At 33.9% G+C, this 13955-nt stretch overlaps 1 protein-coding gene across 1 annotated transcript; it reads right to left on the reverse strand.

Annotated features, from left to right (window-relative positions):
• Nucleotides 1–1244: 1244 nt before the first annotated feature.
• On the reverse strand, nt 1245–8676 carry LOC143586698 (aldehyde dehydrogenase family 3 member F1-like). The gene is made up of 10 exons (XM_077068180.1): nt 8342–8676; nt 4050–4118; nt 3860–3956; nt 3494–3700; nt 3146–3270; nt 2903–3007; nt 2645–2817; nt 2386–2476; nt 2138–2287; nt 1245–1599 (listed from the first exon to the last, which is right to left on the reverse strand). The coding sequence occupies exons 1-10, from the start codon at nt 8540–8542 to the stop codon at nt 1357–1359; spliced, it is 1461 nt and encodes a 486-aa protein (XP_076924295.1). The 5' UTR covers nt 8543–8676; the 3' UTR covers nt 1245–1356.
• Between the last annotated feature and the right edge of the window lie 5279 nt (nt 8677–13955).

The following is a 13955-nucleotide window of genomic DNA, read 5'->3' on the forward strand; positions in this document are numbered from 1 at the left end:
CACGAACAAGAAATCTCGTTCGTTAAGATGTGTTCGTGAACCATTCATGAACATGTTCATTTCTTTAATAAACAAACATGAACAAGGCTTTGTTCTTCTTCATTCAGTTCGTCGGTAGCCCAATTTCTAGTTTTTCATTCCTTCATATTTCATAAACATAAAAGCCTTTTAAATGCTTAAAAACAAAGAACTAAGTGACCACTAATTAACCAAGATAAAATAAGGAATTACATGAAAGAGAAATTAAGAACCGACCGACTAAAGTAAATTATGCATGGCAAGTGAGGATGTTGATTGTAAGACACATCTACGTAAATGGCGGATAGCAACGTGGGGTGTTTGGCTACAATACAACCCCTTTCCTTGTCATATTAACTCTCATCTCCTTTGTCGTGCTCTACACTATGCATTATGGGTCATTGTTCTTATTTTCAATCATTTTTTTAACACATCAACGTCAATTTATTTATCATTTAACCTATTTTATATCCCATTCTTCATTATTCGTCACTATTCCATTTATATAGATTAAAAAATCACAAAAAAAATGATTCGTTAAGAGGGCAAATGACCCGCGTGACCATGGTCATTTACACCTCTTCAGTCTTCACCAGTGAGATGATGGCAAGGGACGGGTTTCCAATGAGCTGCGTAGACATCATGCGTGATGCTCATAAGCATACCCATTAGTCTAATTTTTTTGTTTGTCTCTAATTCTGTATTTTACTATACATTCGATTTCCATATATACCATCTTATAAATAAAAATTACTCATATAATTTGCTGCTTTTATATTCTTTTTATTATTATTAATTTTTTTCTTTTACTTTCTCTTTTATTAATTACACTTCTTTCACTTTTATAATAATACTTTTTTTCAAGAAAATAGTGATTATTTTAATAAAATATATTTGTTTTACATTATCTTTTATTTTTTGTTTTAAAAAAACTTTAAAATCTTATTTGTTTACAATTAAATAGTAAATGCAAGTCAAATTACATTCGATAGTAATTATGTGTTTTCAAAATCTATTTATATATTAATTTTTACATAATTTTGAATTTAATATTTTTAAAAGCATTAATGTATATAATACATTTTTCTACCTATAAGACATACATAAAGATTTAACAATTTTATGTATTGATATTTGTTGGTTTAAGCTAGTATAGGTCATGTATAAAAGGTGTATATTTTCACATTACAAATCTGTATAATCATCGCATACTTATTGCCTACAAATATAATTTTACATTCTTAGTTATAACTTCAAATAGTTACACATAATAACAACATTAACAAACAGCATTCAAACAGTTAATAAAACACGTTGAAGGTAATTAAAAGTAATCAATCAAGCTTTACCTTTTAAGCCTAACTTAACGAAAACAAGTGTAATGTAGTCATATCGTAAACCAGATTTAAGTAGCTGTAGTTTCTTGTTATTCCAGGGAGGATATCTGAACCCAAAGTCAATAAGATATCCTCTCATCATCACTGCCTTCTGATGACTGAAATTTTCGAACGAGTATTTTCCGTGGTACCTTCCAAATCCGCTTCCACCAACTCCTCCAAACGGTAATGTATCAACTGCATACTGTAATGTTTTTCATGAAAAAACATAACCTATTGTTAAACAGTCATATATACTAATTAATAACTCAGATGATCACGGTCCATGAAAAAAATTATGGGCCGAACCGATAGCTTAAGTTTCAGAAAATGATAAACCAAAAAAATTGTTTTTTAAGTAAACTGTCATTATGCAAGTTTTAGAAACCACAAGGGCAGAAAAAGAAAAGATTTTATATGCAAGTGCCAAAAATGACTAAAACCAGACGAAAATGACAGTTTACTCTTGTTTCATTTGTTAAAATGATAAAAGTGATTATCAATATAATTAATATACATAACTGTGTATTTATAGACAAATATATAAATATAAATATAAAAAAAGTTATATGACCGGTCACTAGTTCAAAACCCTAGGATGGAACGTTAAACTGTCAAAACCGAACCATAACAATCTCAAGCCAGCTAATTTGCTTCTCATTGGGCGGTCTAGTTCAACATTTTATGAATACCATTGTTTAAAATTAAAATATTGATTAATATATAAGTTGTTGAATAATTACCTGAACTATGGAATCATTGAATGTAATGCTTCCTGATGAAGTTTCCGAAATCATCTTTTTCTGTAGTTTTTCATTGGATGTGAAGCCATAAATAGCAAGTGGTTTTGGCCTTGCCCTTATAAACTCAACACTATCTTCAATTCTTTCCACCTGCATGCAAAAGTCAAACAGGGTTGACCATTTGTTACCATTGATATATGCATGCATGTAGTACATACAATATTGGTAGAGGGTGATAGTTTTCTTACAGTGATAATCGGAAGCAACGGCCCAAAAATTTCTTCGGTCATGATCGAGGAATCAAGTGGAGGATCAACCAGTATTGTCGGCTCGATAAATCTACAAGGGCTCAAGATTCATTAATTCCCAGCCCTCCATATTTGAGTTTTTTTAACCGCAAACTAACATACTCTTAAATACTCGTATAATCATAAAAACCACCAATGCATGCACCCTTTCAGGATTTAAATTTATATTGTTGAAAGGATTAACATAAAGTTTACTTACAAATTTTCTTCATCGGATTTACCACCATAAACGATTGAAGATTTGACACCAGGTTCCTCTAAAAGCCCTTTCAGTCTTGTAAAGTGTTTCTTGTTTATTATCCTAGTCATGCTATGAGAATACATTGGATTGTCTCCAAATGATTTCTTGATGTATTTTTGCAATAGTTCAACCTAAAGTATTTAAACTGTTAATTAATTCTGGTGATTAATGTTATGTATATCGATATGGATATGAAATTCAAGATTTGTTTGTTACCAATGTAGGTGCAAATTTCTTCTGTGTGAGAATGTAATCAATTCCGATACAAGCTTGTCCTCCGCACACACCATATTTGCCCCAAATAATTCTCTTAATCGCAATCTGCTACGAGAAATAAACATGAGACATGTTTATATTGTTGAGGTGTATTTTAAGTTTTAGCCATACATGCATAAAGAAATAGCATTGCCTAGCTTGATCTAATATTATCATTTAATATTAAAAAAGAAATTGAATTACCTTTTTGTCCCAAGAACTAGAGATGAAATCAACCAGAGCAGGACATTTTCCACCCAGCTCTAGAGTCACTGGAGTTAGAAATTTAGCAGCAGCTGTCATAACAATTTCACCCACTCTTGCACCTCCTATATCGAAAATCATATTTCAAATTATGAGTCTTGTATTTCTCTAAGGTATGCATTGCAGAAATGTATTATACAACATAATACTATTGTTATATTGCATCATATGAGCATGTGTGACACCAAAAATGAGATGAATAATTAAAACTAGAAAACTACATGGTAATATAAAAAAGAATTAAGTCAAGACATACATACTACATAAAAGCCAAAGAAAAGTTTGGACCTGTAAAGAATATTTTGTCAAATTTGTGTCGGAGAAGATATTCACCGACATGGTGTCCACCTTCAACGACCTTAATTGCCGAGTTATCAAGGTAATCACGAATTGTGTTAGCAAGAACTGAGGAACATGTTGGAGCTAGCTCGGAAGGCTTTAGGATTACTGCATTTCCTGCGGCTATCGCCCCTATTGTTGGTTCAAATGATAATCCTGTTGTATTCAGTTTTGTAACAAAAAAACATGTTTTAAGAGTCGTTACAAGAGGATATCTACACAACAAAGTAATAAATAAAATAAAACTTTTATTAATCAAGCATGACATAACAGTTAACAAGGGTTAGTTATGTAAAATTCATAAAGTTGAGGTACCAAATGGAAAATTCCAAGAGGATATGATGAGTACAACACCAAGCGGCTCCGGAACCAACTTAGCCGAGCTGGGAAACGAAGCTAGCGGCAATTTAGCCTGTCAACATGAATTTACTATTTTACCCTCAAAACACACTACTAAAGGATTAAAACATGCCAAAATACTTTTATAAAAGCTTTTGAAATTTACCCTTTTGCTAGACATCCATTTCTTTAAGTTCCCTAGTGCATAGTTTGCAGATTTGATCACTATTCCAATCTTCAAAATTTCAAATCCAAAAGAACATTATTAAATTCAAATAATTATTAAGCACACTGAATTATCATTGACGGTATTGTTTTTTGTTTACTTCTTTTGTTTTGTTCTATAAAAAGCCACACTTGCTAAGCAGGCAGAAACCAAAACAAAATGAAATATAAGATAAATGCATAATTATCTTTTTCAGTATAATACCATTTTATTAGGACAATAACTTCAAGCCTCTTTATATAACAAATTTCGTGTACGCTACCCTCTTCTCATCACTCAAAACTTCAATATTCAAATAATTGTATTTTACCATTCATTACTATAAAAACATGTCGCTTTTACAGATAAAATATAAATATATATATATACGAACATTATGGTGGTGTAAGCGGCACTCCCTCCCTTTTAAAAATCGAGGGTTCTCACATTAAGTAGGTTAGATCGATGGATTTAGTTGTAGATTATTAGACGTTAAAAAGAAAAAAAAAACAAAGATGCTAAATAGTTAGATCTAGTAAAATATGTTGTCCTTTTTTTTTTGAACGGTGACTTTCATAGTGGTTGAAAATTCAGCCATAGCTCTCGAAGAGAGCCCCAACCGCCCCACTCGGGCCAAGACTATGTTGCGCTTGGCATCCGAGTTTGGCTAGGCGTTCCACGAGAAAATTTCGAGCCCCCTGCCACTTGACAGGAGTTGTCCGCCCACAAGAGCAAGCTCTCAGGGAAGGGACACTCCACTACCAGAAAATGAACCTTTAATAACACGCGAACAATGACATACAATAAATAAATGACGTGCAAAAAATTGATTGTCATAAAAAAATGTCATTTTTTAAAAACAATTGAAGAATCGATGACAAATATTTTCGTCTGTCATCATTTTAGTGTCAAAAATAAGTTAAAAAAACACGGAAGACACCTCGTTTATTTGTGTATGTGTTATGTTTTCGCGCGCCCTAATTATTAAACACCGGATACGCCCAAAACGCACATTACCCTGGAGACCTGATTGCAAGTTCAAAAAACCCAAAATCACTAAATCGATCCTTCAATTGTGAGTTCGAAGCTCTAATTCCTTCGATTACGAGTTTGAAGCTCTGATTCGTTCAATTTCAAAGCACGCAGAACAAGCTCTGATTAGATCGATTGCGACTCTGAAACGCCCAAAACATGAACGAAACCCTAAATCACTACATCAATCTCATCGCCTCTCACTAAATCGATCTCAACTTTGTGATTTACGACTATAAGTTCAACGCCACGGTGTATTCACCTGCTGGAGTTGTAAGTCACTTTTGTAGACCTGTTTAATCTATTATAAGTGTTAATTTGGAATTATGGTTGTTCATCTCATTTAGGGCTTAGCTCATAACAATTAACACTATCATGTACAGTTAAGTTTAGTTTATAGATTATGTTCAAATTAGTTATGTTCATATATATGAGGTACTTACGATTCATCCTCTGATTTGTACCATGAAGTCGTATCTTATTACTTTTTTGTTGTTAATCTGCAGATTTAATTTCTGTAACCAAATGCTGATAAGTTGATTTGTGGATTTTTTAGTGTGAATGTGTAAACTTAAATGTTCTATTAGGTTACCAATAGTTGAATCGTATGATTTAGTAAGAATGTATTTGGTAGGTTTCATTGCATTTGTAGGGATGTAAGCGAGCTGAGACCGAGCTCGACTAGGCTCAAGCGCGACTCATTATGACATACGGCAGCCCAAGGTCAGCTAATTCGAGCTCTTTTTTTAATATGTATGCTGCATCCAGATCATATTAGGCTATTAGGCAAATATTCTGCAACTAAACTTGTAATTTGATTGTGATTTTACTACTTCCTTTTGATGTTGATGCGGATTGCAATGAGCAATCTGAGGAACTTAGAGTCTTGAAAGGCCTGGAGTAATAATATCAAATCATATATAACATATGTATATTTTGTGCCATATGTCTTCATCATTTTCTAGTAGGTATGTTTATTGATAACTTTTGTTTTCTTGTGTTTATTATTAATATTTATGAAGAGATCAGTGAGCAAGCTTCCCTTGGTGGGTCATATAAGGTTTGTTCAAAATTTGAATCGCACATTCTTTAAGTTGTTGTTATATAACTTATTGCACTATTTATATACCATATTCTTGGGTTTTAATAACTCTTGGTTTTTCAGCAAATGCCTCAGTTGTATATGCCTTCAATAGGAGTCTAAATCATCAAGTACAAAGGGTGTTTCAGGTATTTAAATGTTTTTATGTTACTTCACTAACCACATTATATATTGATTGTGTCAGTTATCAATGTCTTTGGCATTTAGGCTATGTGTTATGAGCCCCTTATATGTTACCTCAACCCTAATAATCTTATATGTTACTTCACTAACCACATTATATGTTACCTCAACCCTAATAATCTTATATAAATCCCCACTACGCCCCCTTTAGAGCCCCTTCTAGCAAGCCTACATGGAAACATTTTTTTCATCTTAGAGACCATTCTTTAAAGTCCACAAAACATACTCTTATGGAAATTTAGTTGATAAAGTTTTCCAAAATAAGGAATAGTTTTCATGTGCATCCCAAAATTTTGTTTCTTTTACCTATTTGGCGTTTTGTATGGGGCCGTGGGAGTAAATTGATCATTAATTTGTATGTGATTTCTAGTAATGTTTAATTCTCATCATTCTGTCTTTCATAAATGGAACATTGGCCAACATATTTTGTATTGGATGTAAATAATTAAACATGAAGACTTCAATCACTTTTGTTAATACAGTTTTTTTTACTTGTTGTCAGTGAGAGAATTCAAGAGGCTCACAAAGACAAATCTGCACCAATGATGATGCTTTTTCCAGGTATGACATGTAGAACTGTAAACAAGCTGTTCGGCTCAGCTCATTTATCTTAGCGAGCTAAAATTTGGAGTTCGTTTAACAACTTTTAACTAAAATTTTGCAAGCTTTAGTGTTTTACACAGTGATATACGTGAAAGCCAAAATAACAATTCTAACTATTGCCCAGATTTTCAATCATAAGGGTATTTTCAATATTCTTTTCACTAAGAAGTGCCATACGGCTTTAATGTACAAATATATCTATAAATTTGGGCTTTATTTTAAGCGAGTGAGCCAGATTGTTAAAAATGAGCCAATTTTGAGCGAGCTCTATAGGACCCGCGATCTTTATTAACAGCCGCAGTGAAATGCATTTAAATGTGAGAATGTGGTTACTGCAAACAGTTTTGCTTGCCTTCAAACTAGTTGTATCATATCACTATATAAGGATGCTGCTCCTGATTAATTTGTTTATGGGTGTTTGGGATTTGCCTTTATGTTTATGATTAACTTGTTTACAAATTTTTACTTAGGTTTGGGGGTATGAAAGATGATGCACAGAGCTGATATTGATGGAGTTTGTGAAGCATTGTCGAGTTTTGTGGCAACCATCATTTTCTGGTGAAATTTTGTGTCGATATTAATGTTTGCTTTGTATTAATAAAAAATTGTTAATAGTGAAATGTTTGTTAGTATAATATGATATATTGTATGAACTGGATTGTTGTGTTAATATGCATTTAATTTTGTATTATGAGATTAATTGCCATCTAATGTCAAGAAAAGTAAGTCTAAAAAATAATAAATTTTTATAAAACACATAAAACCATGACACACTGATGCATGTCAAAAGTGAGTGTCATAAATGCATGACAAAAGTGAGTGTTCATAAAGAGATGACACACAAATGTGCGTCATCTTCATTTATGACAGGGCCTTCCTTGACACGTGTTGGCATGTCATCTACCCCTTTAATGACGCGCAATACGCGTCATTAAAGGTCTAATTTCTAGTAGTGCTCTAATAGAAAACTCGTGTCGCCATCAAGATTCGAACTTGAGAGGCCAACCGGCATCAAGTTCTTACCCATCATTTGGTTGGCCACTTGAGCTAGCCCAAGTGGTTAAAATATGTTGTCCTTTGATTCCAATAATTTTACAACTATATGATATCTATAATAGCTTAAATTAACAAAATAAAAGCAATAATACACACACGCGCATATATCAGTAAAAAATATCACGTGCAAATTATGTAGTTTCGTAGTTTTCAACATATCCTTTGTTTTGAAATGAACCACCTTTAACCAAGAATATGTTAAAAAATATAAGAACTACATAATACACATATGTACAATGGTATTTTGAATGTATTACGTTAGACAATTATGTTATACCTCATCTCTATAAGCTTCTACGTTATGCTTTCCCAAATCTTGATTGAGAGCCTCCATGATATCACTTTCTCTCTCTTTGAAAAGAGAGAGTATCCCTTGCAGTTGTGACCTCCTCCATGATGCTTCTCTTGTCTTTCCACTATTGAAAACCTCCCTCAATTCCTTCAACTCTCCTTCAAAACCATCCACAATTGTTGCCATTGTATGTGTGTACGTGTGTTGTGTACTCTTAAGTTTTATAAACGTCCATAGCCCAAAGTCTTGTTGGCTAGTCTATAGTATACTGGTAATACACGGGTCCTTGTTAGGCTTCATAAATGCACCACCTACCAAATTCAATGTGTTTTGATTTGAAGCAAATGCCTGGTAAAAATTGTTGGTAGTTAACGCCAATATTAATTATATCATGTGAGTATTTTTATGGTACCTAAATATATATCTAATCTACTACTTTAAGCAAGTCGATTATTAAAAAAGTTTTTGTGAACTGTTTGACGAAAAGTTCGTCTATGTACATTTATTATGGGAACGGACATAGCTAAGATTTTATGTTTATTTAGGGTTATTAACTTTTTGTCTAGCTAGCGTTATATGCATGATAATTTTGAATAATAATATTAATAATAATAATAATAATAATAAATAATAATAATAATAGTAACGAGTATAATTAACAACAATGACTCAATGAACATTTTTATCATAAATATAAAAATGGGATAATCTAAATGTGTTACACGTAGGGGAGGTGTTTAAAACAGCAAAATTAGTTGATATAATTGTTGGGATATTATGTTTGGAATTTTATATTTAGTTTTTGGCGTGTTACATGTTCTTCTTGATAGTGAGGAGGGGCCCATGACTTTTATAAGAGTTTGCATGCCATGCTTGGTAGTCCAGTACAGTTACCCATGCCACAAAATCTGAAAGCTACTAGGCATCGGGTCCATCTCTCAATTTGTAGTATGTTATTAATTTGATACATAACAAATCAACAAATGAATTTCATGATGCATGTACATTCCGGAGTTATCCGACCCTATGGAAACGAGTCAAAGAAGCGTCTAATTGGCAAATGGGTGGAGTAGGGTGGACTAGAGGTGCACAAATCGATTTTTTTAAAAAAACCGGTCCGGTTATTAACCGGACCGTTTTTTTTGGCCCGGAAAAAAACCGGTTCGGTTAATAACCGGACCGGTTAATAACCGGTTTTTGCAGGTCAAAACCCTAACCGGTCTAACCGGTTAGGACCGGTTAATAAACCGGTTTTTTTATTAACCGGTTTTTTAATAACCGGTTTTTAGGTTAACCGGTTTTTTTTTATTTTTTTTTTTATTTTTTTTTTTTAAATAACAATTATTTTTTCACAGTATAAACAAACCGGTAACTACAAGGCAAACCGGTAACTACAAGGCAAAACGGACTGACCGAAGCCATTCTTTGCTTTCGTTGTTAGGGTTCTTTGTTTGGAAGATTAAAAACACATAACTTTCATTTATAGTTTTTACATTAAAAATACAAACATTAAATCGTTATCGCATATTCGTAACTCAAAAATACAAACATTAAAGAATGCTTAGACACGATTACATGAACAACTTGCTGTTTCTTACTCATTATTTGCCTCCATGTTTGCTGTTTCTTTAACTAATTTTCTTCGCTACCCGATCCCGAGCTATTCCTTAGGTAATCGTCGTACGCGGCTTCTTCATCGGTCATTGGTTGAGTGTGTCCTTGATTGACCTCGTCTTCATACAAGCCCGCCTCATACTCCATTTCCCCCTCGAGTGAGCGTTGATGTTGTGCCCTATCTAAAGAGTCCAAGTAATCCTTGTAGCAAATCGACATCTCTATAGCTGGTGGAGTGAGTCGAGTCCTCCTAATCGATATAACCCTACCAGAAACAGAAAAAGCAGACTCCGAAGCTACCGTGGAAGCTTGGACCGTTAGTAAATCTTTGGCCATGGCGGCGAGGATCGGAAACTCATCCTCCTTACCTCTCCACCAAGCCAGCAAATCAAGACTTCTAAATTCATCCGGAGTCATGTGTTTCACAAAGTTGGTACCACCATACCTTCCAAGTTCACTGCTTGGGGTGTTTACCTTTTGACGTTTACCGGCGTCTTCCCAAATCATGTAGTACATCCCCATTTTAAGGTCGGTTTGGGATTGGGATTGGGCAACAGCTCTTAACGAGTCATGAATTTGGGAAGACGACCCGTATTTTGTAAGGTTATGAAGAAACCGGTTAACCGGTTTTTTTCCAACGGTAAAAAACCGGTTTTTTAATAAACCGGTTAACCGGTTTATAAAAACCGGTTATTTAAAAAAAACCGGTTTTTTCATTAACCGGTTTGAAAACCGGTTTTGGATCTAAAACTAGTAACCGAAGTACAAACCGGCGGTTTGTAAACCGGTCAAACCGGTTTTTAAAAAACCGGTTTTTGTAAAAACCGGTTTCCGGTTTAAACCGGCAAACCGGTTCCCGAACCGGTTTTTTTGACCACCTCTAGGGTGGACTAAGGGAGAGTGAAATAAAGGAATGAGTTAATGGATTATATGTAGATAACTTTGGTTATGGATTATGACTTATTAATTTATTTTGAAGGTTGTTAATTCGGGTCATTTAAATTAATGTTGATTTTAATTATATTAATATGATTAATTAGGTTTCTAATTAGTATTCTGGCTGACAAGCGTATGTATTTTATAAATAGGAATAATGGTCGATTGTAAATTAGGAGCCGAAATTATTGAAATTAGAACAATTGTTCGTGAACTTCAAGTTCGGTTTTGAGTCTTTGAATTAACAATTGTCTTGAGCCATTAATTTGTTTCTACTTGTGTCATTTGGGTTCTCAAGTTAATCGAATCGAACTTTTGGTTCTGGTTCCTCAACTTGATCAAAACTAGGTTATTCCAATTTCTAAATTTTGAACTAAGGGAATTTTCTCGCGTGTTGCAGTGGGAAGTTGGTACATGTATAAACCGTATCAAACCTAATCAAATAAAAGTTACAAACATAAAGTTCAAACCAATTTCAGCAAGTTCCATGTGCGAAGTACAATTGTAGAGTTCAGGCCACCATGTTAGACCCATCAGTATAATTAATATCAATAAATTTGTCTAGCTTTTTTTGCACTTGATGTTTGTATAAAGAATTAATTCAATGTGAAGTTGCGATTATTGTTGGAATTGGGTAACAACTAGCCTAATGGAACTTCACAACTTGCCGAATTGTGAAGTTTCAGTGTCGCTGGAATTGGACAAAATACAAATAATCATTTGTATTGCTATATGAAAACCCCATTAATGGTCGTAAGTGAGAGAAATGCTGGGTTTATAAGGATTATTCGACCTCATATACAACCAATGTGTTTAGATTCATTGACTGTGAATGAAAGGACCATTCAATAGTTAAGTGTGTGTCACAAATGGTATTTTTTATTTCCAATTCAAAAATAAAAAACCCAAAGTGTTTAACAAGAAAAAAAATTACAGATGCTTAACCGGAAAATACAAGAAATAGATCAATAGAAAATCTAGACAATACACAAATCATTTGTAACAAGGAGACGATTTATGGTACAAAGTAGTGCAACTGTGAAAATGGTAATAAATGCTATAACCATACCAAGGCCAAGATAGTCAAAAGGTATAGGACGACTATTGTGCTAATTAAACCCTCTAAGGAGGCGGCCTTTAAATAGGCGAGGAATGGATCCTGCTACCCAAGAACATTGTGGGGCCGAAGTTTCCGAGAAGAAGCACGTTAGTATTGTAACCAAGTAGCAGACGTTGATCAAGAAGCAAAAATAGAAGCCCATACACAAAGAAGGCTAATCCAAGCACAAGCTCATTTTACTCAAGTGTAGCCCAATATGCAAAATAGAGACATAATAGTTAGAACAAACGATTATAAAATTGTACTTGGGTGGAAGTACTCTAGCAAAACTAATTTCTTGGAGTTCTTGGAGGTGTGTGTTTGGCTTTTGGTGTGCCACACCGCACTTGCCCAACTAATGAGAGAGTTTCTCATCCTTGCCACACAATATCAGTAGTTCTCTCATATCTCACTCACTTAAAACATTTGTAACTTGTCTTCGAATGTTTTTACCAAGAACTAATCTCGTCTCTCTCTCTCCCCCCCTAGGGCTAGTTATCCCCATGAATGATAACCATACGCTTAGTATGCTTTTTTTGGGTGCAGTTGAAAAGTTTATGCTCTTGCAACCAAAATAAACATATAAATTCACAAAACATACATTATTAATTATTACGAGGGTCCAAATATATATAAAGTCGTATTAAGAAGTTAATTTTATCCTAATGAACAAACACACACATAAATTCATTATTGATTTATGAAAAAAAATGGGAAGAAAAAAAAGAAAAACAAGTTTTGTAAACTAAAATCAATAATGATTTATGATTCAAATCGCTCAAATGTCAAACCCAAACCCCATAACCCATTCATCTCTCTTGCCATTAGGCTCCTGTGTTTGTGGTAGAAGTTAGTGTTTTAAAAACCGGTTCGTAACGTCCGGTTGAACCGGTTATTCCTGATTTTGGCAAGAAAACCGGTATTTAGAACCCGATATTTTGTGCGGTTTGATAGAACATCGTACCGACTGGTTTTTTTAAAAATACCTGTTTTAAACCCAAGAGATTTTTTATACTTTTTCGCTGCCCATATTTTTAAAAAATGATTTTTAACCTAGTAAATAAATTTAAAATGAGTAAACACAATTTACGACGATTCCTTAATCAATCAATTGTGTATTCTTCAAATGCAAGGTTGATTCTTTACATACTTTGTAATAAAATTTTCTTATACAAAATACAAACTTTCTATTTGACTCAATTATTGTTTATGCGTGATGTTTGATTAATGTGTGATGTTTACTAATGTACTTTTGGGTTATTTTCGAGTTGAAGTTGTATTATATGGAATTACAAGGTAAAATATTTAACCCGATTACCTCCCAGTACATCCCGGTTCAACCGGTTGTATCAGTTTTTAATCAAATCCGGTACGTGTAAAAAACCGGTTTTTAGAACATTGGTGGAACTAGAGGTGCACAAATCGGGTTTTACAAATACCCGGGTTCGGGTATGGAACCGGGTTCGGGTATGATCGGGTATTGGAAAATCGGGTATTGGTAAAAACCGGGTAGGGTTCGGGTCCGGGTATAACCTCTAAAAACCATACCCTATGCATCGGGTTCGGGTAGGGTATAGAACCGGGTATTTTAAAACCGGGTATTTGAATACCCTACTTTCGGGTATTGAAAAAATCCTTTTGTGGGTTTTTTTTGGGATTTTTTCCGGGTAATTTTCGGGTAAAGATTGGATTTTTTAAAAGATTGCACTTTTAGGTGTATTTTTTGGGTATCTTTTAGATATTTTTCGGGTATAAATCGGGTATTTGAAATACCCGGTTTCGGGTATTAGAAAAACCATGTTCGGGTATGGAACGGGTTCGTGTTTTCGGGTATTACCGGGGGTACAAATCGGGTCCGGTTTGGGTTCGGGTTTTAGTACCGAAATGCATACCCTATTCGTACCCTACGGGTAGGGTCGGGCATGAGTTCGGGTATTAAAATCCTGGGTA

Source organism: Bidens hawaiensis, unplaced genomic scaffold (assembly GCF_021521415.1).
Source record: "Bidens hawaiensis isolate Kalapana, Puna unplaced genomic scaffold, B.hawaiensis_p1.1 tig00034770_1, whole genome shotgun sequence".
NCBI classification, from domain to species: Eukaryota; Viridiplantae; Streptophyta; class Magnoliopsida; order Asterales; family Asteraceae; genus Bidens; species Bidens hawaiensis.